Source organism: Lasioglossum baleicum, chromosome 11, assembly GCF_051020765.1.
Source record: "Lasioglossum baleicum chromosome 11, iyLasBale1, whole genome shotgun sequence".
Taxonomy (NCBI): Eukaryota; Metazoa; Arthropoda; class Insecta; order Hymenoptera; family Halictidae; genus Lasioglossum; species Lasioglossum baleicum.
Genome location: NC_134939.1, coordinates 3,912,281 through 3,938,039, shown reverse-complemented (window position 1 = coordinate 3,938,039; position 25,759 = coordinate 3,912,281). Strand labels below are relative to the sequence as shown.

Here is a 25,759-nt window from a genome sequence, read left to right as displayed (position 1 = left end):
CATGTTTATACCATTATTTCTTAACTATATTTACTTATAAATAAATAATATATAAATACCTGGTAAACATAAACTTGGTACGGCAGACAGAGAGAGTCCTCGCCGCACAATATATTTGGCCTCAAAATGTAAATTGCATACTGCCCGCTCCAACAGTAGTTTCTCGGGCAAATGCAATAATTCTTTGTTCCCAGTCGCAGAGAGCCACTCAAATCAATACCCCGGCTGGTGGCGGCGCCACCAAATGTTGCCCGGCCGGTTGCCGATGCCGTCCACCACATCGGCAACTATTTTTGGTGGCTCCACCAGTTACCGTAGTCTAATAGGTTACATTTGTTTCAATGCCCCACGACGTACTGAGCCACTGGTGGCGGTGGCGCAACCGAGTTGCGCCACCAGTGGCCTAGTCTAATAACAGCCTTAGAAATCCTTTTCTCATATTTCCTGTCCTTAGGAAATTTGTATAAACTGCTATAATTGCCGGGGCAATTAAGAACAACGCACAATTTAGCAACCATAGCTACTCTTTCACTTGGACCAACTTCGACTCGCTTAGAACAATTTAGAAGAATTCCAGTGTGGGTTAGGTTGCTAAGCGTTAGCGTCAGTCAGAGCCAAGCAAGCGTTCTGCGCATGTGCCCCCATCACGTGATGGGGAACACCAACGCCGCCTATAAGCCAGGGCCAGAAACTTAGTGGTTGAATTATTTGCATTTCAGCTTATACCCCCTGATCGTAGCTCGAACTGATTTGATAGGGCCTCCGCCGCCCTACTTATACGCCTGTCGCGATCTATTCACTCGCGAGAATCCGCGGGAGGTAGCGCTTCGCGGTTTCGCGTGGCGCGCTCGCGTATAGTGTATGAGGGAGATGTCTCGTGTCTTATACAATCATTACACAGTTTTACGCACGCGTAACGATTACGACCCCGCCGTATCGGGAATTACAGCGTTGGAAATTCGGTTGAAGCGTTTCAGCGAAGAGAATGTTGTTTCCGGTTCGATTGGTCGACCGCGTATAAAAGATGTCAAAGTCCTAAGAAAATGTGTACAGTAATCTAAGGTCTAACGATGCCCAAGATCCAGTCTATGTAATAAACAACGTTTGTGTAAACGCCGGGGACTCCTTCTATGGCGCAGCCACGTTGTCCGAAGCTAACGATCCCGAACTGAACGGATTTCACGGTGTCCTTGAAGAGCGTCGGTAACTGGAGCGGTCCACCGCTGTCTCCGGTGCACGCGTCCGCAATTCTGCTGCCGCCGGCGCACAACTGCTTGTGCCAGATTTGTGCTTTGCCCTTGTAGGCTTGTGCGCAATTCGGCAAAGTGGCGATCGTCAATTTCACTTGCAGCAGGGCCTGACTGCGCATACCGCTCTCCGTCTTACCCCAGCCCGTCACTACCATCTGTCGTCGAAACATTCAGAGGAAATGGTCACGAGAACGCTTCGAGGAAAACTAAGCTTATTCAAAGCTGAGAAAACTTACCTTTTTCCTTGGCAGAGTAGAGTTGAAACCGACCGGCAGGCAGATCGGCCTCACGTTCTTCGGCCTGTAATCAGCGTCTGCGTTCAATCGTAACAGGGCGATGTCGTTCTGCGCCGATTTCGGCGTATAGTCAGGATGAAAATGCACGCTCTCAAGGCCAAAGTCTTGATACCTCTCCGCGCAGGCCACCTGGAGACCCCAGTCGTTTTTGTCGCAGTCGCGTTCCGTGGACAAATCGTGTTCCCCTATCCGTACGCCGATCAGTCTAGTACCTAAAGACAATATTTCGGTTGTTCTATTTTTACTGCTTCGGTGGTAGTAGTAGTAGAATAGTATCAATAAACGGGACCCTCGTCCTTTCGAGGTTCAGGTGTCCGGATTAACAATAACAGCTGCGCGGTTCGGGATGGAATGGACGCTTTAATTGCCCCCTCATCCGGGACGAAAGTCTTTTCTTTGGAAAACGGAGAATTTGTTCCACGCTAGAGAGGCTACCCAATAAACGGGACCCCCGCCATTTCAAGGTTCTGGGGTCTGTGGACAAACAATAAGAGCCGCGCAGTTCGGGATGGAATGAAGGCTTTAATTGCCCTCTAATCGGGGACAACAACTTTTTCTTTGGAAAACCGAAAATTTCGTCGACGCTAGGATACTCTTTCGTATGATATTTGGTTATCGAATACTGACTTACCAGAGGGTAGCCTTGTGACGCAGTGGGCAGCGGTTAGCACGTATCGCTTGTTGATCAGCGTTCCACCGCATTTGAAATCCGGGACACCGTTTCCGGAATCGTAACCGAGCAATGCCATCCACGGAAATTCGAACACGCCGGTTTTGCTACCACCGATGATTTTTTGCGTGTACACCGGACCACACGAGTCTTCGTTTATCAGATGTAAGTTCGGGTGGTTGGAAACGTCCGGGGGTGCGGACACGTTTATGAGATCGACCTGCGGGCTCGGAGATTCCGTTGACGTTGGGGGTGGTTCTGTCGTTATTACAGGCTGAAACCATTGTTCTATTATTCACTGCAATTCCTTTGTGGCGATCAGCTACTCAACCGCGACACATCATAGCTACGATGAAAAATCAACAGTATCGAAAACACAAATACAGTAGAACCTCGATTATCTGTGTTAATTAGTGGAACATGATTGTATGCACCCGAATAATACAAATTACGACTGGTAAACGAAAAATTTGACTACTGAAAAACCCCACTTTTGTATTATCGAGAAATAAGAACGCGCATCCTGGAAAAACGATTCTACTTCATTAACGCAAACTAATTCTTTGCGGAAAGTATTCAGACAAAGAATAATTCAGATAAAGAATTCGAACATCAGAGGCCCGGGTAATCGAGGTTTAACAATCGAGACGTCTAACAGTTTTGATCGAGGCTGTACGTTGTAGTTGTACACGGCCCGTACACAGGCACCTGTTTATATTTACCTGCTGTGCGCAACAAACTTTGGGAGTCCTGCCCTCGAAGCCGCATTGCAAGCTCCGCAAGTAGTTCTGAATTTCTCTGGTCAAGGGTCTGTGTGTCTTGCAGAGTTGAACCACTGCCGGACAATTCCGCGCATTGATGCACAGACCGGGTCTATTCTCGGGTGTGGAGCACCTGTCCTCTATCCGGAAGAAGAAAACTCAATATTATCGGACATGGCTAGAGTTTTCGCGGAGTGTTTGAAAATCGAGGTCCGTCGGGTCATCGTCGGCTCATTGGCTCGTCGGATCCGGTAAACGCGTTACGTGCTTATGCGAAATTATACTCACGTGCAGTACACCTCTGCACAAGAAGAACCATCAGCACGGGAAGAAGAATGTGACGAGTCATTCTTGTGCAGACTCTGTCAATCGCTTCTCTTTGCTTCGGAAAGACGTTCAAAGATCAGCGAGACACTTTGCGCACTGTTTGACCGTGGATCGTACGCAGGAGTGCGTCACACGATTCTTTCTCCCGTTATACCGATCTGATTCAATCCGATCCGATACAATCGTTTGAACAAACACCGACGTCAACAAGGAAGACGAATGTCACGTTCCGAACGATCCACTCCCATTCGACACTTGTCTGCAGCCAGTGATTTTTCAAACCGCGTGCAAAGCAGACAAACCTGTTTCGGAAACTGTTTATTTTCTGGTTCTGCGGAGTACGGATACCCGCGCGACGGTCCTTGACGTTCTAACTCAGTGATGCCAGAATCGTGGACGCGAGGACCTTTCCCCTTCGGCGCAGGACCCCCCACTCTGACGGACCGTGGACGCAGTGTTGGGATATTCGTGGGCCGTGGGCCGTTCCCCTGAGTCGCTGTGCCTGCTCGATTGCACGCGCGCTACACACAAGCGTACCTCTACCATGTCCGTGTGACTAGCGCTCGACTGATCGACGCCGACGCGTTCCTTCGATTTTCACGTTGCCGAAATTTCGAAAGCATGAGGCGAAAAGTCGGCATCTAGAGACGGCGCGCATTTGAATCTCGGGCACAGCACGCGGCGCGACGCACATTTTGCTATAACTTTTGATCTAAAAGAGATATCGAAGAGAAATTAGGCCTAATTTTTTTTGAAAAAATTCCTCTCCATCTTCTTCTCCGCCGCCGCGGCCTTCGTTGCTGCTGCCGTGGCTATCGCCAAGTCGTGGCTGGCGTTGTCGCCGTCGTGGTCATCGCCGCCGCTGCTGCCGCCATCGCCGCGGTCGTGGCTGGCGTTGCCGCCGTCGCGGCCATCGCTGTCGTTGATGTGGCCATCGCCGCCGGCGGCGATGGTTCGCCGTCTCGAGGATGAACGGGACGACAGGTACGTGTACAGAGAGAGCACGCGCGCGCACGTGTGTGTGTATGCGCGCATATGTATACCACGCATGCACAATTTTCGCGCACTTTGCAATTTTCATCGCGCGCGCACGCGCGATAAATCATTTCCTTGTTTTTTTTTTCTTTCTAGTACAACGGAACAGCGGCCGCCGCACAGTGGGCTGGATCGAGAAATTTAGTGACATCTTGTTATAACTCTTGAACCATAAGAGATATCGGGATGAAATTTGCACTAAAATTCATTAAAAAAATAGTGAATTTTAACTGTAAACAAATAAAATTTTTTCTATTTTGTTAAACAATAATTGTTAATTAATTTTCATTGAATTTTTGTATTAAAATAAAATTGTTTAAGTATAATCTTCCAAACTATTTTTTACTTACTAAATATGTATTTTATATTTACATTTCATACATGTAATGTTTTATAGAATACGTAAAATATAAATTCAAGAAATCTTTTTATAATCAACGCATACAAAATGTACTGAGGAGGTAAAAACGTCTCACAAGCGTGTCAAAAGATATTTTTTATAATAATTTATAATAATTATAAATAATTTTTCAATTTAATCGTTTTAAAATCATGTCTATTCTATATATTACGACCTTTGTTATTTCGTATTATTTCATGTATGTGTAATGTGTTTAGAAAAGATAAAAATATCAACAAAAAGATAACAAATATAAAAGATAAGCCAATTATCTTACCAAAACGTTTTTAAATTGATGGTAACTGGTAAACTTTTGGTCAATTTGTTGAGTTTAACTAATTATTAAAGCTGCAGTTTCTGGATATCTGCAGGCATAAAAACTGAGATTAAAATCGCTACATTCAACAAATATTGTCAGATATAAAATGTAATCTAATTAACATACTACTTTATCTGCATAGATGATTAAATTAACAATTCTACTGCTTCAGGATGTAAGGTTTTCGCCTTTTTTTTAACTGACTCGATCCTTAACATTGAAAGCAACGGATCGGAAGTTAACAGTAGTCTGTAAAATATGTCTTTATTTGTATTTGTTCTTGAATTTTTCCTACTATTTCTGCTCCTAAATTTCTTAAAATCTTTGTGCCGAGTTTCTTGTGCTTCTTCGCTAAGTTGGCCAATTGGTACTAAGGCATATTTTACAATATCTGCACTATGCATGAGCATAGTATCGTCTTTGTTATAACAAATGCTTAAACGTCATTGTACTTACCAAATTTTCAAATTTATATATTTATCTATATTTATGTATTATGTATATTAATATCACAAATGTGTCAATACTTGATAAACTTAATAACGCTTAAATACACTTAATAAACTTAATAATACTTAAATACACTTAATAAACTATACATATACTTATTTAAGAAACTCTTAGTCTAGTTATATTATTACCGTTCATTATATTTTTAACAATAATTTTTTTTTTATTTAATTAATTGTTAAAAATTACATACTTGTTTTAGGTAGGTACGAACTTTCAATGCAATTGCAAAAATATTCATATTTGGATGGTATTTAAGTACTATATGTGAGTTGCTATGCGTCAGGTGGCACGTCCCGATAACTTTAAACAATCATAACTTCCAATATCGGATCGGTTCGGATATGATTTTTGTGGGGATATGTAGAGGAAGGTCCAATGAAAATGATCTGACTTATCCGATTAGGTTCCGTTAGGTTCCCTAAAAGATACACCTTGCAAATTCTAAGAAAGTATATAGATTTTATTCATTTCATTAAATATTAATTGTTAATAGATTGCGAGCAACCATCCTCAACTAACAGCGTTAATTGTTACCGCAAAGGACTGTTTTTCATTTACACAAAAGACCCAGAAGAAATATTAAATAGGGTAATCAGGACACCTCGATGAAAAGAAGCAATTTTTCGCTGAAAAATACTGCATCCCAAATGTCTATCTTTGTCAATTTATATTAACTACAGTTTTTGTGAACGAACATTAATATTTTCCGCTTCGATGTTGATGGACATTTAGGAAGCAATACGAATTTATTAGAAATCGATATGAGAAAGTCGACTCTTTCGTGAAATGTCACTAAATTTCTCGATCCAGCCCACTGTGCGCCGTCGCCGCCGCCATCGCTGCCGCTGCCGCCATCGCCGACGTCGATGGCGCCGGAATGGCGATATTTAATGTACGGCCATTCGGACGATGAGGCTGCTGCTGGTATGTACATTTATATGTATTGTAGAAACGTATAAGAATTTGATGTTAGATACCTGAAATCCTTAGCACTCGAATTGCTGTACAATTATTCCAAATATTATTTACATTATTAAATGTGTTGGTATTATACCAATTTTTCATATCCATGATATTTCAAAAACCATAGGGAATGGAAATATTCTAGCTAGGAAGAAATGTTTAATTTTTCAGTTAAAATAACTCCGAGTGCAAAGGGTTAATTCTTGTTATTTAAAGAAATTTGATCGGGTTGATTTAGAATCGAGCACTTGCGATAAAAAGATAATATTTAATTGTATGTACATACACTCACCAACAGCGCCAGGCAGATTCTCAAAGAAATCCTTGCGCACGACGCTTTTGTGTCGCACCAAACACGACACGGCATCGATGTTCTGAAAGGCGTAGGAAATTCTTGTCTTTTCGGTCTCGTCGACATCGTAGACGAACGATAGATCCGGTCTGCCGATTAATCCACTCAAACGACAAATGATTCCATATTCATTGTGCAAGATTTGCGTCACTTTCGCCACGTCCGAAATTTGGTATTGACCGATTACCGGAAACAGTCTCCAGGTGTTCCCGAGGATCGGGATCGGGATTCTGCGAAGCGTGAAAAAGATGTTTTGAAGAGATTTTGAAACAAAATTCTATTGGATAGAAAGATTTATATCTGTTGAGTTAATATACACGGTTGTTAGAAGTTAATCGCTAAAGTATTCTCAAGTTATTAAAGCGAATGTAACAATTTCGGTCACGAAAGAAACTATCCACGGACCATGTTCTTCCACAGCATTCCGAAAATCAGCGTTACATAAATTTACATACACGCTGACAATTTTCTTATCTCAATTACACACATGCCATCGGATTCTTTGCTTCTTTCGGAAAGGTTCGGCTTTCTCGGGAACAAATTTTATCATTTCTGAATTTTTTACCAAATCAATTCTCTTCGTTTACAACACAAGACAACTTCAATTTCCTATCGTCTCGCTCGAAGAAGCGCAAGCAACATTTCAATACAATATGTGCAAGTACACTCCATAAAACCCCGAGCCCCCAACGCATTCAAACTTTCACCGTACAGAGAGGTGCAATTGGGCCCAATTGGTTACCTGGGCGCACAATCAGTCTCCAGAATTCCACCCTTACCATAAAACCATCGAGGGGTCCGTGTTCGCCCGTTCCGAACCCCCTTTGTCTGCTGTCCCGTTACGTACTTTTCGCTTCGCCGTGGTCAACGATCGTAAATCGGGCCCGATCGCGTTACCATTCTAATCTCTTGGGCCTGTAGACGTGGGTCCGGCGGAAGCTTTTAGCACCTGTCCAGGGACGCGAGATCGACCCGGTCGCGAAAATCGATCTTCTCTCGTTGAGAAGCGCACTTCGCGCGAGACTCGACGTCAAATCAAATGGGACCACATCTTGCCCCGCGTCCAGCCCTCCCCTCCACACACGCAATTGATCGCCCACCAAGCCACCAAGTGGGTAACGTTCCGAATTCCGGGACCCGCTACGAGGAAGAGCAAACCGGCCGACCACTTTCTGTGGGACCCCCTTTTCCAACTTCTCTCTTCTCGTTTTTATACATGTTCCGCACTCCGAAACCGCCCTTTTGCAAGTCAATTTCACCCTTTCGCAAATCAATTTCACCATTGAGCATTGAGACCTACGTATAATTCGAAATATAATCGAAATAAATAAATAAAATCAATTTTATATATTCTTAATGGGTGAAATTGATTCGCAAAAGAGTGAAATTATTTTCGCAAAAACCTATAAAGTTTTTAGCGTTAGAATCTGCTCCTTTCCGAAGTTTTCCTTCTGTTTTATGCGACCGAGCAACATTTTGCTCGCATGATCATCCAATTAAGTGAGCACAATGAACTCGAGTGTTTGTCTATGATAAATCGCATGCATGGTAAAATAATGATACATATCTCGTTCGCAGTGACACACTGTGGTTCCTGTCAACAGTTTCGCGTTTAGGGAGCGTTTCACGTTGATTTTGACGCAATTTTGTTCTGATATCCATGATGGTTCCGAAGCAGAAATAGCCAGGTTTAAGATACTATAGCAATTTACCTTCTTAAGGGTGAGGTCCATGTCGTTTATGTACCATGTTATAAGTACTGTGAGTAATGCGAACTTTCTTTCATACAAGGGTCAGTCAAATATTAACTAGACTTTGTACTGGACAACTGCACAGGCGTTCTTATTTGCACGAAACCCGGTGGAAGTTTGAGTAGCCATGTCTTGCACTCGATCTGCATCATATACTAGTCTTGACCATGTTCCATGGCCGGATGTATTCTTGTCAAGCTTTTGAATATTGAAGGCACAAAAGTAATCTTTTATATCATCGAACTAAGCACGCTGCTGTGTGAACTTAAACTTGAATCAGTACATAATACTGAAAACTTGGATCAAATCAGTCAGTTTCCCAAAACGAATGCCTGAAAGTCTGACAAGCATGAAGGCCCTGTTATATTTATTAACAACTGTGTTCCATAACTAACGAGTGACGGATCGCACAATTATCGATCACGATCGCGGCGTTCATCCATCACTTTTAAAAAGCGAAAGTTGTCGGGCCGCTGCGCCGAAAACGTTTAAAATATCGCCTGCAACAATTATCGGAGGAAATGGCTGCCGGCGCGTACGTTTCGTAGTAAATTAATTAGAATCATTTAGCCGTCGCGTGTAGATAATATCGATAATGGTAAACCATCGCGGAGCTACGGAAGCGCGACCAAGGGCCTTTTAAATTTATTACATTTCGATCACTCGTGATAAATCTATCGGGGCTAATTAATTTCCTATGACCGTGTAACGCGTAATATACTGCGAACACGAGGTTGCGAGACGAGATGGGGGGGACTTATTGTAGAAATGGAACTAATTACACGCGTTAATTATAATTTAGAACGGCCGGATGCCGGCACGGGTTACAGTTAAAAATATTTCGGTCCAATTATCACCGTCGGAGAGATCGGAAATCGTGTGCTGTCGATCTCTCTCTCTCTCTCTCTCTCTCTCTCTCTCCTGCCTGGTTCTCCGTGGTTGCAGATTCACACGGGGCTGGAAAACGTCGGGGACGAGATCGATTAGTTTTATAGATCGTTGACGAAGGCGGCGAAGTGGTTCGGCCGCGATCTACGAGCCACACGAATTATCCGGCACGAAATTACGAGTAGATAGGTATCGATGTCGATGACAAATTAGCCGTCTCCGCCGATTAAACGACCCTCCTTCCTTTGACGCAAATTGCCTCGTTAATCTGGTATTAAATCGCGGTATAAATGATCGCGGCTTTTTTTCCCCCGCCCAAAAGAGCGTCGTATTTTTACGAGATAATGGGAACACCCGGATGGAATCCTTTATGCCAGTATAATGAACGTGCGTGAGAACACTTCCCCAGTATTTAACTTGACCAACCTCTGGTCTTGGGACATCGGCCACTTTCCTGCTACATTCTTCCCGAAATGTTGCAAACCATATTTGCGGAACGAGAAACTAGATATTATTTTATTTCTAAAAATTCTTTTGTTTTCAATTATATTTTATGATACCGTCACTAACATATTCGTGAGATTTTAACACGACACAGTTTGGATCGTATTAGCGATACAGTAGTAGTAGTAGTACAAACTAAATAAGATAAATGTGAACAATATATTAGTCAATGTTTCATTAAGTCGCACCTCGAGGTAGCGGGGATAAATTGACAAATATCCCCTCATATTTCGAAAATCTTGAAATACTGATGGCGTATTTAACGCGGTAATCGCAAATAAGTAATGCGCACGGTCGAAATTTACGCACTAAGCTAGTAACAGAGCAGCGGACGTCCAGCCGGACATCATCGCGGCAACACATAACCGGGATTTACAGCCCGGAGGAATTGTTCGACCAATAAACCTCGATTCATCGAGGAATTCGTGAATTGGAAGTACGCACCCGATACTAGGTCGGGTTATTCGTTTCCGCAACGAACTAAAGACGTTTCTCGTCGTTCGTCAACGGACATACCGGCGACCCTTTACGAGCGTATCCGGACGTATCGCGTGGCCGTGGTTTCGGCGGGGATGTCGCTCCCTTGCGGCTGGTCAGCGGAGAGTTTTACGCGCGTACGTGCGGTATTGATCGTTACAGAGGAGAGAGCACGCTAGTTTTTACCGGCCATGAAATTTTCCCTAGATTACCGTGGATTTGGTCTCCCCGCCTGCTCCGTTGCCGTACACCGGATGGCGGTTGCTCGTATTTAATGGATAGTTAAGTAGAGGTTTCCTACGTGGCTCGAATATCCGCGCCGGTTTCCACCGACGACACATATGTTGCGAATACAGCGAGGCTTCAGCCTCGACGATATTCATGCAACTCGCGAACCGAATGGCTCGCGGAAAGTTTGTTCGACAGCGGGGATCAAGTGACTCGGTAGCTTCCTTTCAAAAATTCCACCCCTCCCGGATTAGGGGGTTGCGTCGCGGACGATTAACCGAGGCGCTCCGATTGCGGGTGGTAAGTTGTTTCGCAGTGGCTATGTTTTCTTGGAAAAGATAGAGAACAAATCAGGTATTGTTACGTGTCTGAAAAAATTTAATTTTCATACTTTTCACGGCAGCGATCTCTTTGTAAGGTCTGTGCTTTAGAAATCCGTAAAACAGTACACAATTCATGTCAATATTGAATTTGGTATGAATGCATGCTTTCAATGTTTCAATTTTTAATTGTTTGTTTTCACTGGACCACACATTGTTCACTAATAAAAGTACCCGTTCAGTTCATAATTGAACTTATTTTAAAATGTTTTTAAAAGGTGCCCGTATTTCCCATAATCCTTAATTCGTGCTAGTTTTTACAGTGAATAATGGTGAACATGCGTATAATTGATTACGATGGAATCTATATTTTATTGTTAAATACAATTTATATACCGACCCAACATGTGATATTCACTTTTTCTGTTCACAGTCATCCGTATCAAGGGGATGAAAGCAACTCTGAAAGTTGGGATGAGAAACACATATGGTTGAATATCTTGGACACTGGAAGAACTCGAGGAACATTGTAAGTACTACTTTGACGTATTCTGTGACACAGGAAAGATCTCAAACTTCGAAACTAGACAGATCTTTGCTCGGAAGAGTGAAGAAAAACGACATGAATGATTAACAATTTACCGTCCACTGGACACGGTATGCTCTTCGAGGTATCCTCGGTATTCCTAGCTCTATTTAAGTGAAACAACCAAGCCACGTTTGATACGATCATCCCGGTCTGAAACGAACGAAGGATCGGTGTGGCTCTCTAGGGAGTCTGAGGTGGAGAAAAAATAGACGGTGGATCCAAAACCCGGCAATTCCGGCTGTTCCTCGTTCATCCTGGGAATAAATCGCCCCACGGTACGAAGTTAGTTCGAGGTGGAGCACGGGTAGGTACGGTGGTGGCTGGCGGTTCTCGAACCTTGGGAACGAGAGAAAGAAGTCGCAGTTCCGGAAGGGAAAGGGCTAACCGGAGAGACCAGGGCCGGGCCGCATTACGGGAAAAAGGCGAAGGGGGAACGGAGGGAGGGAGGGAGGGAGGGCGGATTCGCATACCTTCCACCGACTGCAAATAAAGGCTCGCTTCCCGCTCCTTCGCCCGTTATCTCAGGCGTATAATCTAAAGCAGGCCGTAAAAGCGTCTATACGAATCCTGGCGTTCCATCCGGCAGCTCGCGGGGGCTGGGTCCAGAAACGGTCCAGGCGGAATACGTGTTTGGTGTGGTTATGTTCCAAAGCGAATACGCGGATCGTTTCTATGCTCCGGCTGCTCCGCAATTACGGGCGCAAGCGGCGGATAAGCGATTTTTCACGGGAGATAAAACGCGGAATAATCGATCCTCGCCCGACGGTATCGATCCCCGTACACCCCGTGTCCCCGAACCCCTATCGCTCCCTTCATTATTTAACCGAAACGCTCGCCTGTTCCTTTTCGAGCTGTTATCTACCTGCGCTGCGTGCCGCTACGATCGACGGGCATTTTCGATCATTCGATTGTGTTTAGCGCCGCGCCCGGGTTCATCATGGTAAAACAGAACAGTCCAGAATATTCCGTACTGGATTCATTATACTGGGTTTAATAATTGTTGCTGCATGGTTGGCGTATTATGTATATTCAGTATATCGCTGGAAATGTTCAACGGTATATGTTCTACTTGATTCCGCTCTGCTGTAGGAAGCTTGTCCTTAAAAATACCCCGCTCCAAGACATCCTTAAACGCGGCAGCCTCTAAAGGATAGTCACTTCATTCCGTGCTGTTTCATTTGCTTGTTAAGTGTTGGTTATCCGGAATCTGAATTCATGGAAATTCGTATGCATAGCACTTAATAGGAAATTCCATTTTCCTATCGGGCTCTTCCTATCGGCGGAATTCGTTCGTTACTCCGGCTATACTCCTCCTTTTCTTCCCTCTTTTCTCTCTCCAAGAAGAGGATTGTAACTTGCCTTTGCTTCTGCGCCGGGGAATCGCGGTCACGTTCCAGCTAAGTTCAGTCGTTCGTGTAAAAAGGCGATTTATCTCGACGATGAACGAGATGCTCGGATCGGAGTATTTAGATTTCGTCTTTTGGGTTTGCGAGTTGAAAGGCTAATCCTATGACTCTCTATTTAACGGGAGAGATGCTCTTGCATCTTCCAATATAAGAATTCCTCATTTATTTTACTTATAAGCTTCGCTCGAGTTAAACCAAGCCCTGGATGCTCCGGTGGTAAATTCTATTTACCGAGTACAAATTTTGATACAAGCTTTATAAACTTCCGAACGTTAAAAGCGCACTGAATCCGCAGTTTAGCGTCCAGATTTATGCAATCCGGCCCGGTTCTGTTAACCAATGATAATTGTTAAATTCGTCGATTAAAATTCTAACGTTCCGAATGAGGGTCCGAAAATTCGTGAACAAAAAGTGGTATGATCCGCGGATGTACGGGGTAAAATATACAAGACCTAAGCTTTCCACAATCGGGATGGCCCAGGATCCCCCATGGTCGCACGGTGCAGGAGGAAGCAAACGTTTCCTGGACTACCGCAACGAAGGCGATTATCGAACAGGTCTGCCTGGTCGGTCGGTGCCTCGCTCGTACGTTAGAACCGCTATTCCGCGAAAACTTAAGGTCGGCTACACATTGGCTGGTGGCCTCGCAAAGTGCCCCTTGAGCTCGTAAAAACGAGCCTGATCCCTTTATCGCCGGCACCCTTACTACTCCGCAGCGGATTACGTTCGCGGAATCCGGAACGGCCAATATCAATAACGGTTTCATCGTTCCACCGTTAGTCGTCCCGCCCGTAATGGTCCGTTTGTTCGAGCACCGCGACGCTTTGTTCTATGTAAATATTGTAACACCGGAAGCGGTCGCGCTGTTCCGGGCGTGCTCGCGAATCCGCCGAAATTCGCACACTGCGCGCATGATGCCTGGCGACACTAGACGCCGCAGTTTTCCTTCATTCGAAATGATAAACCCATTCGCCGTGCTATGAAATCGTCTAATCGAAGAAAACAAAGTTCAGTTCTTCAATTTGTTTAAACATTGATGTCCAGGATTTTTACGATGTCGCGAAACCAACTGTTCCTATCGGTTTTGCATTTTCGGTGAGACATTCGAATTCAGCAATCCGGGAAATGTAAGGAGGCCAATTTTTCTGAAAATGGTATGGAATTATGAGTCTCGGCGAACTTTTCGAGAAATGGCGCGTAGGTACGATATACGGGAATTCCCGTGGATTCGAGGATTCCGACGCGGCAAATCGATATCCGACCTCGAAATCCAACTCGGCCTGTCGAGGGAAGAATGCTGGCGAATTCGGAGCAATAGCAAACCCGCAAGGAGAGATAAAAAGACGACACAAGCGAGCCAGAATCGAGGAGGGGAGGAAATTGAAAAGATGGTGGGGGGAAACATTAATACACACGGATAATTTCCCCGAATCGAGATGAATGAAAAGAGTCCACGGTAGTTCGAAATTTATTAGAAACAATTTTTATTTTGCACAAAGGTCCACAGTCCACTCATCAAAGCATCAAAAAGCTCATTTTGGAGAACGGCCTCGAATTTGTCTAAACAATAATAACAATGATATTCGCAAAGTTTTGGGAGCGTAGCAATGAGATCATTTTCAAAAACCAGTTTGCATATTTTCAAAATTCATTTGTCTGAAAAATGCGTTACGCACAGCGGCAACCTCGAGGGCCATTTCCAGCCCCCGAATGCAGGCAACAACTGCCGAAAAAAGCCGTGTATAAAATATGCCCCCGAATTCTATACAACGTGCAAATTTTTTTTTTTGTTAAACGGTTACCACAAACGCTGTACATTTCCATTTTTCTTTGCGGTCGTACGCTGAAAGTAGCTCTCTAAAATATGAACCCGTCAAATATTCCAGGGCCGCTTTGTTGCACACATGGTTTTGCGGGTAGCAAAATCGACGGCGCGACTTTGAATAAACGGGATAGAGGACCGAGTGGCATCGATCGCACGCTCGCGGGCGCGGGCGGACGGACACGCGTTTTAAATAAACAGCGACAGGACCGAAACCAGAACCAAACGAACGGATGTAAAACATTGAAAGGAAGTCGCGAAAGATGCGCGGCGAATTCTTTTTTCATTTGACGTACTGTACCGGGCGCGGCACGCGAACTCGCCTCTTTTCGCCGCATGAAAGTTTCATCCGCGCGGCAACAGCACGCGGGCGACACACAGGGAATCAAAAATTCGCTCGCGTAATGGGTTCGAATGCGCATCGCACAGCTATTTCGTTCGTTGGCTTGCCTTTCGTTGATCAACGAACGTTTCTGAAACTTTCTCTCCCTCCCTCTTTCATTTTCGTTTCTTTTTTTCTAATTTTCTGACTCCGTCTGTAAACAGTTAAACGCGCGAAAAGCACATTTTATTTCTAAACTGTGCTCTTACTCGGGTAATAATCGGCAACAATTTGTTAAAAACAATTTAAAAAAGATAGATACTTTTATGATTTTATTGTGAGCAGCCAGAAATTCATTTTCATCGGAAGCAGTTCTTATACATAAAGCCTATAAAATGAAATTGCAACAAAATCCACGAGGAATTGATGAAACCGGAAGTCATCATCGATCCGTAATTTCCTGAAAGCCTCGATTGCAACATTTCTCACTTTAAGAGGTAAATAAAGGGTGAAAAGATTCAGTGGAAACGGCGAAGAACGCTGGTCGCAGAGATATTTCATGGATACATTTGCCTTTCGTTGATCAGCGGTTGTTTCAAAAGCGTTCGCCCTCCCTCTCTCTGGCTGTCGCATCTTCTTCCGGTTTTTTTTTTATTTCGGTCCCCTACCTATCCGACTGTTTTCATGAAAATAAATGGGGAACGTGCGAAAGTTCGTGAAAACTTTTTTCCGCTCTAATAGCCACGTTCGGCTGTCGCACAGTTTGCAATCTAAACGCGACACGTACGCACGAGAGCGCGTCGCGTCTCTATCTTTCGCAGCACCGGCGCGGCGCGGCGTCGCTGGTCCGAGGCCGACACGTGCCTGATAACCTCGATAATTCACGGAGATACAAAGATCTAATTTTCAACGAGCCCCGGCGAGAGCTCGGCTTTCACGAAACGCTCCACAGCCCCCGCTCTCCACCTCTCTCTCTCTCTAGTAATTTCGTTTCTGCAGGCCGGAAAACTTTCGGGTCGCGCGTTTCCGCCGCGAATTGTCGACCCGGCCGCATCTACCGACACCGATTCAAAGGAGGATTAATATAACACCGAAATACAATCCTCGTTCGAGTTCCTCTTGCATCATTCCGATTTTTTTCGTTCCGAATGCGTTAGATGGTCGATGAACCGTTTAAACCACTTAGTTGTACAATATGCGGTGGATTTAACCAAACGAAATTTATTAATGTGCTCGCTCAAGTTTTACTTTACCGATTTACCTTGGATTTCAGTGAAAGGTGTAACTTTTGATACGAATTTATGTTTGTTGTATTTTTTTGATGATTTTCTGACGAAAATTATTTAATAACGAAAATTTGATACAATTCTGCTTGGAAGTAAGTTTTACAGTAATTAAAAAATTGTAGGGTCCAAGGTTTAGGGTCCAAAATTGCAAATCTGATCAATAATCATCAGGTTAAATAAAAAGTTTTATTATTGCAGACAGGGGATAGCATTCAGGTAATTCGTTTTGAGTGGAACATTCCCTGATAACCAGGCCTGCCGAGGGATAATCCTACCTAGAGCTAAGAATTGGCCCGTTCCGAGCTGCGCTATTGTTCGAGTTGCTCAAGGTGGGATTAACTCGATTTTTGCCTGGGATTCTCCGCGCGTATTAGTAGCTATTTTTGCCGTCTAATAGCGGAGGGCAATAGCAGAAGGCAAATTGAAGGCAAATTGAAGGCAAATTGAAGGCAGCCAGCCGGCCGAAGCTGAATTTGTTTAAGAGGGCAGTACCGTCGAGTCGTACTGATGTGATGTGATTGGCGAATATAATAACAGATCTGGGCGACGCTGGCTCGAAAAACACATGTTGCTGCAAGTTGCAGCCATTTGCAGCCTGTTGCAGCCTGCAACTCCTTTGTCGGAGTGGATGACGTGGGGACTGGAACTGTCTTACTGAGTGTAATTGAGTGTTACTGAGCAAGAGAAGGTGAGAAGCAAAGAGGATTAGTCAGGATTAGTCCTCTTCAGTCCTCTTTGGTGAGAAGCAGCAACAGCAACATGTATTTTTCGAGCCAGCGTCGCCCAGGTCTGTGCAGGTCTGTATAATAAGACAATCCTCTTTTCAACCATTTTCAACCAAGAAGAAATGCGGTGAGAGCAGCACTGTACTCGAGCGATTCACGGGAGGAGTTACGAAGAAAAGCTGATCATCCAGAACCTGTTTATCAGATTTGTCCTGCAAATCATCTTCTGTGTTCGCGCAAGTCAAGGTTTGTAAAAATTTGACTAATAGTTGACTAATAAAGAAAAATAATCAAACTAAATGAAAAAATATAATATTTATTATTTCCTACTTCATTCATTTATTATCCCTTCTGATATTGAGTAGTCTGAATTTAAAATTATTAATATTTAAACATTAAAATAAGTGTATAGTAGTCATACAAAAAATATAAATTTTCTTTTCCGTCGAACGACACTTTTTTTCCATAAACACATTTCAATAAATTTCGAAATGTAATGAATTGAAATTGAACTGTAGAGAAAATGGTATGGCAATGCAATTTTTATAGTTTCCATCTCTTGCAATCTATGCAGACAATTCTTATTTCGCATAAAGATCCGCAGTCTAAGAAAAATAACATAAATATGAGAATAAGTAAAATTTGCATGTGCACAAAATGTGCATCTGTGCGTAGTGGGGAGCTGCCGCGCCTGCGCACGACCGTATGCGTTATTCCGAACGACACGCTGATCGTATCGATTGGTGTCGATCGATCTTCTTCCTCGTGCGCTCGATTACTTCGCTGCTGACATCTGCCACATCAGTGCGAACTACCCTCACCGACGATGCGGCCCTGTAAAACGATATTAGCCAATCAGATCAGTAGACGCGACGGTACTGCCCTCTTAAACAAATTCAGCTTCGGCCGGCTGGCTGCCTTCAATTTGCCTTCTGCTATTGCCCTCCGCTATTAGACGGCAAAAATAGCTACTAATACGCGCGGAGAATCCCAGGCAAAAATCGAGAATTTGGTTATCAGGGTTGTGTGTGTTCGTTGCTCGTATCGATTGGTCCGCGAGTAGAATCTCGAAACGACGTTATCGCGCATGATGCTGAACAAACTAGACGTTCTAAAATTTCGCCCGGCATCGGCGCGTGTAACGCCATACGGCCGGATACGTGTCGACGAAAGAATGGATGTATCGTCTGAGGAGACGGGGCTGGTGGCGCGATATGTAAAAGCGATGTTCGAGTAGTTAGAAAATACAAAAATTTGGAATTTCGTCTACTCCAATTTTACTTAACTGTTAACTTAACTTTACGCCGCCGGGGGTTGGTGAAGGGATAAAACAAAAATGATACAGGGAACAATGAATGTTATATTTATCAATTTACTTTATCAATTTTTTATTATCAAGGCCAAATTACAATACTTTTATGTGCGCGAGACCGAAACTAGCGCCATCATCTACTACAGGACTTATATATAGACCAATATATGGTCTAAGTACTCCAATTGTAAGCTACAGGTGCAGGACTCCTTCTTCCCTGGACACAGCGCATTATATTTTTCCTCGGTAGTGGCAAGTCGAGCGCACCGCTGTAGCTTGTTTTGGCATAGGCGTGGGCAAAGGCAGGACACCTAGAAAAAACAAAGAAAATCAGTAATGTACAATATATGTATACGTGTGTTGACTGGGATAATTATAGATATACGTACCACACCAGAAATTAGAAGCCTTCCTTTTCCCCGGTTGCCGTAGCTTATTCCTTCTCCTCCTTGGGGAAACCGATTCAATAGGTTTCCGCATTACCCAGGAGGTACTATTGACAATGCGTTTTTTTTTCAGTGGTATCCCCAGTAGGCCTATTCCACCATTGCAATGCAAGAGCACTGAACGAAGTGCCCAACCTAAAATAAATAAGCATTAGTTTGCATATTGATTGTTTAGGCTATACTCACTTTTATTATAATTTTACTACAATATACTTACGGCGCACTTCTTTATCATCGCCAATGAGTACAAAGGCAATGAGATAAATCTATCAATACGTTTAACTATAGTACATGTCCACGTTCCTTCAGTTTCGCAATTAAATTATTAACATCCGGCAGGATAGCACCAGCTTGCCTAACCGGTGGTTCTTCAACCGATAATATATCAATTCTGGCAGTAGTGTCGACACCCAAATCTTTTGGCGTCATCTTTTTCACTGGTTTCTTCTTAGCTTTCATGATGTTTGGCAAAGTAGCGTAGCGTGGTTCATTCAGACGGAGATCGGCGCTCAAAACTGCTGGTGTTTTCATTTGAATGGTCTCCAACCCTCCATCGACTTCACGGACCACTGTTAGCTCGCCGTTATTATACTCTATCTAATGCGAAAAAGATTGTATTATTATTTAAACATTATTTTACAATTTAGTACATTCAACATACTTTACAGCAGAACGTTCCAGTTGGCCAGTCCAAAATCCCTCCAATCATTTGCGCAGTTTGATTGCAATCGTCATCTATAGCTTGTTTACCGACGATAACTAGATCTGCTTTCTCATCTTGAGCTAGTTTAGCTAACATCTTGGAAATATGAAACGGTTGTAAAGTTACATACTCCGGTCCAGATACTTCAACATGAATCCCTCTATCAGCACCCATCGCGAGGGCAGTTCTAAGCGTATCTTGAGACTGCGGCGGTCCACACGAAACTGCAATTATTTCTTCGACTAATTTCTTCTCTTTCATTCGTACAGCTTCTTCGATTGCGATTTCGTCGAAAGGATTCATAGAATGTTTCACCCCATCTGTTACGACACCTGTTTTATCCGATTTCACACGAATCTGTAATTGAAAACAAGAAAGAATTAAACGGAAAACAATACAATTATTAATTAATGTGAAACATTGTTAACAATCTACGGCATTTGTTACGGCATCGATTATTTAATAATTTCACGAACGTGTTAAAATGTACATCAATTTTCATGATCAAATCAAGTAATCGACATCGCACATAAATTTTCTATAGCTATAAACATATTATTAAAACGTACCTTAACTGCATAATCGATAACTCTCTTCACTCCTACGAGCACCCGCGCCATCGTTAACTAATAAACAGATCGATATATCGTACAATTATAAATTATAATTTCTTTCTCAGAACATTTATTGTGAAGTATATGTTGCGACGTTGTCCCTTTTCCGTATGGTTTCATGGCCGACGAGAAACGGTCAACCCCGAGATTTTATAGGCGCTGAGGCCGGGCCGTGCGGACACGGTCCTCTCGGTGCGAAGGCGATATTCGAAGGAGGCTCGAATGGACGACGCGATACCAGTTCGGGCGCCAGGTATTAGAAAATACCACGCGAAACACGATAATGTCCTCGTGCTCGGTGAAGCCGAGCCCGAGAGTCGAGTCTCCACGAAACGCGGCGTGAAACAATGACGCGAACGGCCAGATGGTTCGAACACAGGAGGTTACGGAGACAGCCCTCACGGCAGGACGGATCTTGCAGGTCAAGAATCAACTAGGCGAAATAGGCTCCATTCATTTAATGGTCGTCAAATAAAATATATAGGCGAGCGGCCACGAGGCCGCGAACCGGGAGCCCGCGCTCCTTATACACTTTTGCGAGAGATAGTCGTTCGCTGAGCGCGTTAGTCGATCTTGATTTTATCGAGGAAGTACGGTACTATATACGATTCTCGTCGATACAAGATTCCGCGAGACGCGGATGAACGGCGCAATTTCGAAGACTGTCGCGAGAGCCGGATACAAAACGAAATTGGCTACGTGAGATGAACAATCCGCGGCTGTACGCGTGATACGAGACGCGTAGACCGCCGCGGGGTCGCGAGCAAGTTCGCCGACGCTTCAGCTAGAGACAACGGATCGAATCGGGTTACAAATCCGCGGCCGTACGATTTCGATACAACACGTAGACCTACGAGAGAATACGATAAAGGTGAGCGCATACTAGATGGTCGCGGGAAGGCCGCGGGAAGGCCAAAGCCGCCGATGGACGTCCATGCGGCAAGGGAGCAGGGCTACCTGCTGTGCGTGGCAGAAAAAAAGGTCTCCGTGGGCTCCCCACCTCTTTTAGGGAAAGGGACCTTTCTTTCAGAGAGCCCTGCTCCCTGCTGTGGAGCCGTCGGCCCGCTAGAGATTTCTTCCCGCGTGGACGTCCATCGGCGGCTTTGGGCGTCCATCGGCGGCTTTGGCCTTCCCGCGGCCTTCCCGCGACCATCTAGTATGCGCTCACCTTAAATGACCGCCGCTCTACCGAATCGCTTCTAACGCAACCGACTTTCGAACGGAAGACTATTCGAATCCGACACGACTCCTGAGGAAGACTTCCGATCTTCGAGATTAAGGGAACTATCTTCGCGAATGCTCACAGCGTCCTTGAGGAGAACGCGAGCGAGAAGGCTCGAGGCGCCCTGCGCCTCGGCTCTAACGAAATCTCCGAGGACGAGACGAACACGTGTCGTCCTCGCGCCAATACTATGAGCCACCACGATTAACGAATCGAAAGATCACAAAGTCGACTTACCGTCGACGATATTCTGGCTGCGGGTTCGATATTGGCCCTTGACGCCTCACTCGCACGCTTCTGTTCGTCCGGAAAGCCACCCGCGACGCGAAACTTAATCGGGTTTCGGTACTTCGGTACGGAAGAAATTATCGAAAGCAAAAGCGCGTCTACTCTGTACGGGTCGCACACGTTCCGTAAAAATCCGAAGACGACACAATACAACAACGGGATAATTGTCACAACTTCGAGTTCTATTTCTTAAACTATTTATATAAACTGAAAATCAACAGAGCCGCAGATCAACGTTCCACAAATTTCGTACCGCAAATGAACCAATCAGCCCTGATGGGCCTCATTATATAGCCTCAAGGGTAGCTACCCCCACTACGCTCACTCTGGCCGCAAGGATTCATGCCAGTGGTGCCAGAACAGTGTGCCCAGATTCCACGTTTTTTTTCGCGCATGCGCGACTTTTCAGCCTCAGTAAAGTACGCTTCGCGAGGAAATGTGGCACCTTGAGCGCCATGCCGAATGATTATGAAAAACGAATGAATGACAAGTGTATTTGTATATATATTCGTATATACATATGAAATATTGAAATATAATATATATATATATATATTCAGATAATAATATAATTCCGACTTATTCTATTGTATTTAGAGGATGGGGAAGAGGGAAGGAGTGCTAAAATAATTAAGCAAGATAAATAATAAACAACAAAATATTTTATTTGGCAGACACAATGACAGCTACCGAAATCTATAAAACACATTTTTTAAGTTATCGTTACAGAGCCAGATAAAAAAGTTGGCAAAACATCATATTTTAAAATTTTGTATAATTCCTACCAATTGCAATCGTAATAAATTTTAGTTTACTTATTCTCTAGCGAACTAGTCGGTCTAACATCTTAAAAAATTCAAGTCCTTTGGACCAATTTCTAAAAAGTTATGCGATTTTTAAGCGTGTCCACTTATTATCGCCGCTGACTGTAGCTGCCTCAGGGCTCTGCTACATCATCGCATCGGCCGCAACATAGCTACGTTACTGGTTTGACGCGCATGCGCGAAGAAAAACGTGGAATCTGGGCACACTGGCCAGAATCGTGGATGCGAGACCTTTCCTCTCCGGCGGCTCGCCCCCCCCCCCCCCACTCTGACGAACCGTGGACGTACCGTGGACGTGCCGTCCACGCCACGTTGTTTCTGGTGCGTAGCGCTACACACGAACGTACTTCTACTCTGCCCGTGTGAGTGCCTGTTCGATTGCACGCGCGCTACACACAAGCGCACCTCTACTCTGTCCGTGTGACTACCTGTTCGACTGATCGACGCCGACGCGTTCCTTCGATTTTCACGTTACCGAAATTTCGGAAGCAAGAGTCGGAAAGTCGGAATCTGCGCACAGTGGGGACAAGTGACCTAACTCGATTCAAAAAGAAATAACTTTCGATAGAAATGAGGTAGAGCGATGATTTTTTTTAAAAATTAAAGCTGAAACTTTGCAGAATATGAGAAAAATAGGGAGATTACGGTACGAACGGTTTTTAACCTTGAGAAAATTCGTTAAACTTTCACAATTTCAAGAAAATGTGGTTTCTCCGTTACCACGGGCGGAAAAAATATTTTTAAATTTTTGCTATATATCATTTCCCGTATATTTTTTCACGCTGATTTCAAATCTGGTCTCAAAATTTATCTACGACCTCTGGTTTTTTCAAGAAATCGATTTTTGTAGGCCTGCGTAAATAAATGTGCACTGTGAAAGTTTCATCGAAATCGGTTGATGCGGAAAAAAACGACAGGCCTTGAAAGATGTAAAAATTCTTCGATGTAGGCTGAAAATCTGCGATTTTTACCATCTTTAAACGTTTGTAGCTCATTGCAACGTCTACTGATTTGGACGAAATTTTCAAAATATGTTTAGTCGACACAGATCTACAAAGCGTATTTTTCAATTTTTCAATATGGGCCCACATAAAAAAGTTGTAAAATGCAACTCTTAGTATTTTTTCATACAATTCCGATCAATTGCAATTTTTGAAAAAATTTCTTTTCATATCCTGTAGTAAACTAATTGCTCTAGCTCCCCAAAAAAGTTCAAATCGTTTAGTACAATATTGAAAAAGTTCTCGTCTTTTTAGAACGTCCGAATATTAATTCGAGTAATTGCAGTTCCAGTATCTCCTTTTTCCAGGATTGCAAGGGTGCGGGATTCGCCTCTTCTCATCTCTCGATAATAATACAAACACGGGGTTTCTGAATAGTCAAAAACGCTAGATGAAAGATCGATCTAGGACACTATCTGCCTCAAAAGTCCTATTTTCCGTTTACGAGGCGAAATTTGCATTAGTCGTCACCATAATTTGCTTTATTCGGAAGCATACAAGCTACTTTCATAGCTACATGCTGCCGAATAATGCCAATTACGCCTCGTAAACGAAAAAATAGAACTTTTGAGGCAGATAGTGTCCTAGATCGATCTTTTATCTAGCGTTTTTGACTAGTGAAAAACCCCGTGTTTGTATTATTATCGAGAGATGAGAATAAGAGGCAAATCCCGCACCGTTGCAATCCTGAAAACGAGTCTACTCCCTTTTAATAAACTAAAGCAAGGATTTGAAACCAAGGAGTATGTTCGGTTGCAGGTAGCTACGGTATAAAGTTTAGTACCTTAACGGTATAAAAGGTCCAAATACATCTGGCTACATCGACTGTGCTTCTTTCGGCTGGCTAAAAATCACTTTGTTGGGAGGTACATCTGGAAGGTCTTTAGCTGAATGTTTTATGACGGCCTCGCCTGTGAATTCGGACTCGCGCTTGTTCCTTCGCGCGGAGGGTTTTACGACGGAACATTAAGTGGCCTGTAGTTCCTTTTTCATTTGGAACAACCTAAGCATTGGAAAAACCGAAAGAATACCGGTATTATTTCGGTTTCGGTAGAAAATTGACTGTGCCGTTATTCGAAGACTTTGAATAAATCCACTATCCACAGTCCAAATTCTATCTTGAGTTTAGTCTTTTTTTAATCGGAAGAACGCCACACGAAGCAGCTAGCGTCATTTACATGAAACAATTACGAAAAATAAACTAGGTCTGCAATTTACTTGTTAGTGGTTTCATGCCGATATGCCTGGCTGGCCGTCGCGCGTCGGGTTACCTGGCCGTATTTATTGCACCACTTGGCCGCGGCGACCGAAGCCTTCGCCGCCCTGGCAGAAAATTATTCGAAGCTACACCGTTTCTGGTTTCCAGATGGCTGGAAAACCCCAAGGTTTGGTCGCCACATGTGCGGTCTAGGCGAATCCTAGGGCCCGCTTCAAGCACCAGCTTAAATTTAGTTCCGTTCACCCCCAAATGGGACTTTCACCAACATGTTCAATCGCGTTTTTAACACTTTTTAATGGGTTGAATGGGTTGTTAACATTTTTTTATCTTATTAGGAATTTATTTTAGTTAGTGATCATATTCATCGATAAAAAAAGATGAGTATACGGTACTATTTATATTGAGTCCTACAAAGTTAGATCCAATAGAGCGAAATTTGAAATATAAAGCCAGGAAATCTATTTTTGTTTACAATTTATGATCATTTATGATTTATTTTTTATTATTTACTATTTTTGTTCTCCGTTTACTTAGATTACGCCACACAGGAAATGAGAATGCTCATAGGGATGGCGCAGGATGGCGTGAACTGCTACTTTTATGTTGATCACATTTTTGACTGCACCAATCGATGCAGTTTTTTGTGCTCTACATAAAAGTACCTACATACTTATATCCTAAACTTATTCGTTAGGAAGTTATCGAAGCTAAAAGTTCTCTGATTTATAATGGAACATAAAGTAGGTACTTCGGAACACTTGCCGAGACCGAAATAATTCAGTGAACTTTTAGCTTCGATAACTTCCTAACGAATAAGTTTAGGGCATAAGTATGTTTATGTAGTATATTAATAAGTACTTTTATGTAGAGCACAACAAACTGCATCAATTGGTGCAGTCAAAAATGTAGGTTTCCGTTTAAACAAA

At 43.6% G+C, this 25,759-nt stretch overlaps 2 protein-coding genes across 2 annotated transcripts; both read right to left on the bottom strand.

Annotated features, from left to right (window-relative positions):
- Positions 1–258: 258 nt before the first annotated feature.
- On the bottom strand, positions 259–3,326 carry LOC143213659 (melanization protease 1-like). The gene is made up of 5 exons (XM_076433714.1): positions 3,266–3,326; positions 2,939–3,117; positions 2,178–2,490; positions 1,487–1,758; positions 259–1,405 (listed from the first exon to the last, which is right to left on the bottom strand). Exons 1-5 carry the CDS (start codon positions 3,324–3,326, stop codon positions 1,058–1,060), a joined length of 1,173 nt encoding a protein of 390 aa, XP_076289829.1. The 3' UTR covers positions 259–1,057.
- A 15,236-nt stretch (positions 3,327–18,562) lies between these two features.
- LOC143213490 (electron transfer flavoprotein subunit beta-like) lies at positions 18,563–22,073 on the bottom strand. The gene is made up of 6 exons (XM_076433398.1): positions 21,739–22,073; positions 20,235–20,291; positions 19,624–20,022; positions 19,180–19,559; positions 18,906–19,097; positions 18,563–18,827 (listed from the first exon to the last, which is right to left on the bottom strand). Exons 2-4 carry the CDS (start codon positions 20,283–20,285, stop codon positions 19,245–19,247), a joined length of 765 nt encoding a protein of 254 aa, XP_076289513.1. The 5' UTR covers positions 20,286–20,291; positions 21,739–22,073; the 3' UTR covers positions 18,563–18,827; positions 18,906–19,097; positions 19,180–19,244.
- Between the last annotated feature and the right edge of the window lie 3,686 nt (positions 22,074–25,759).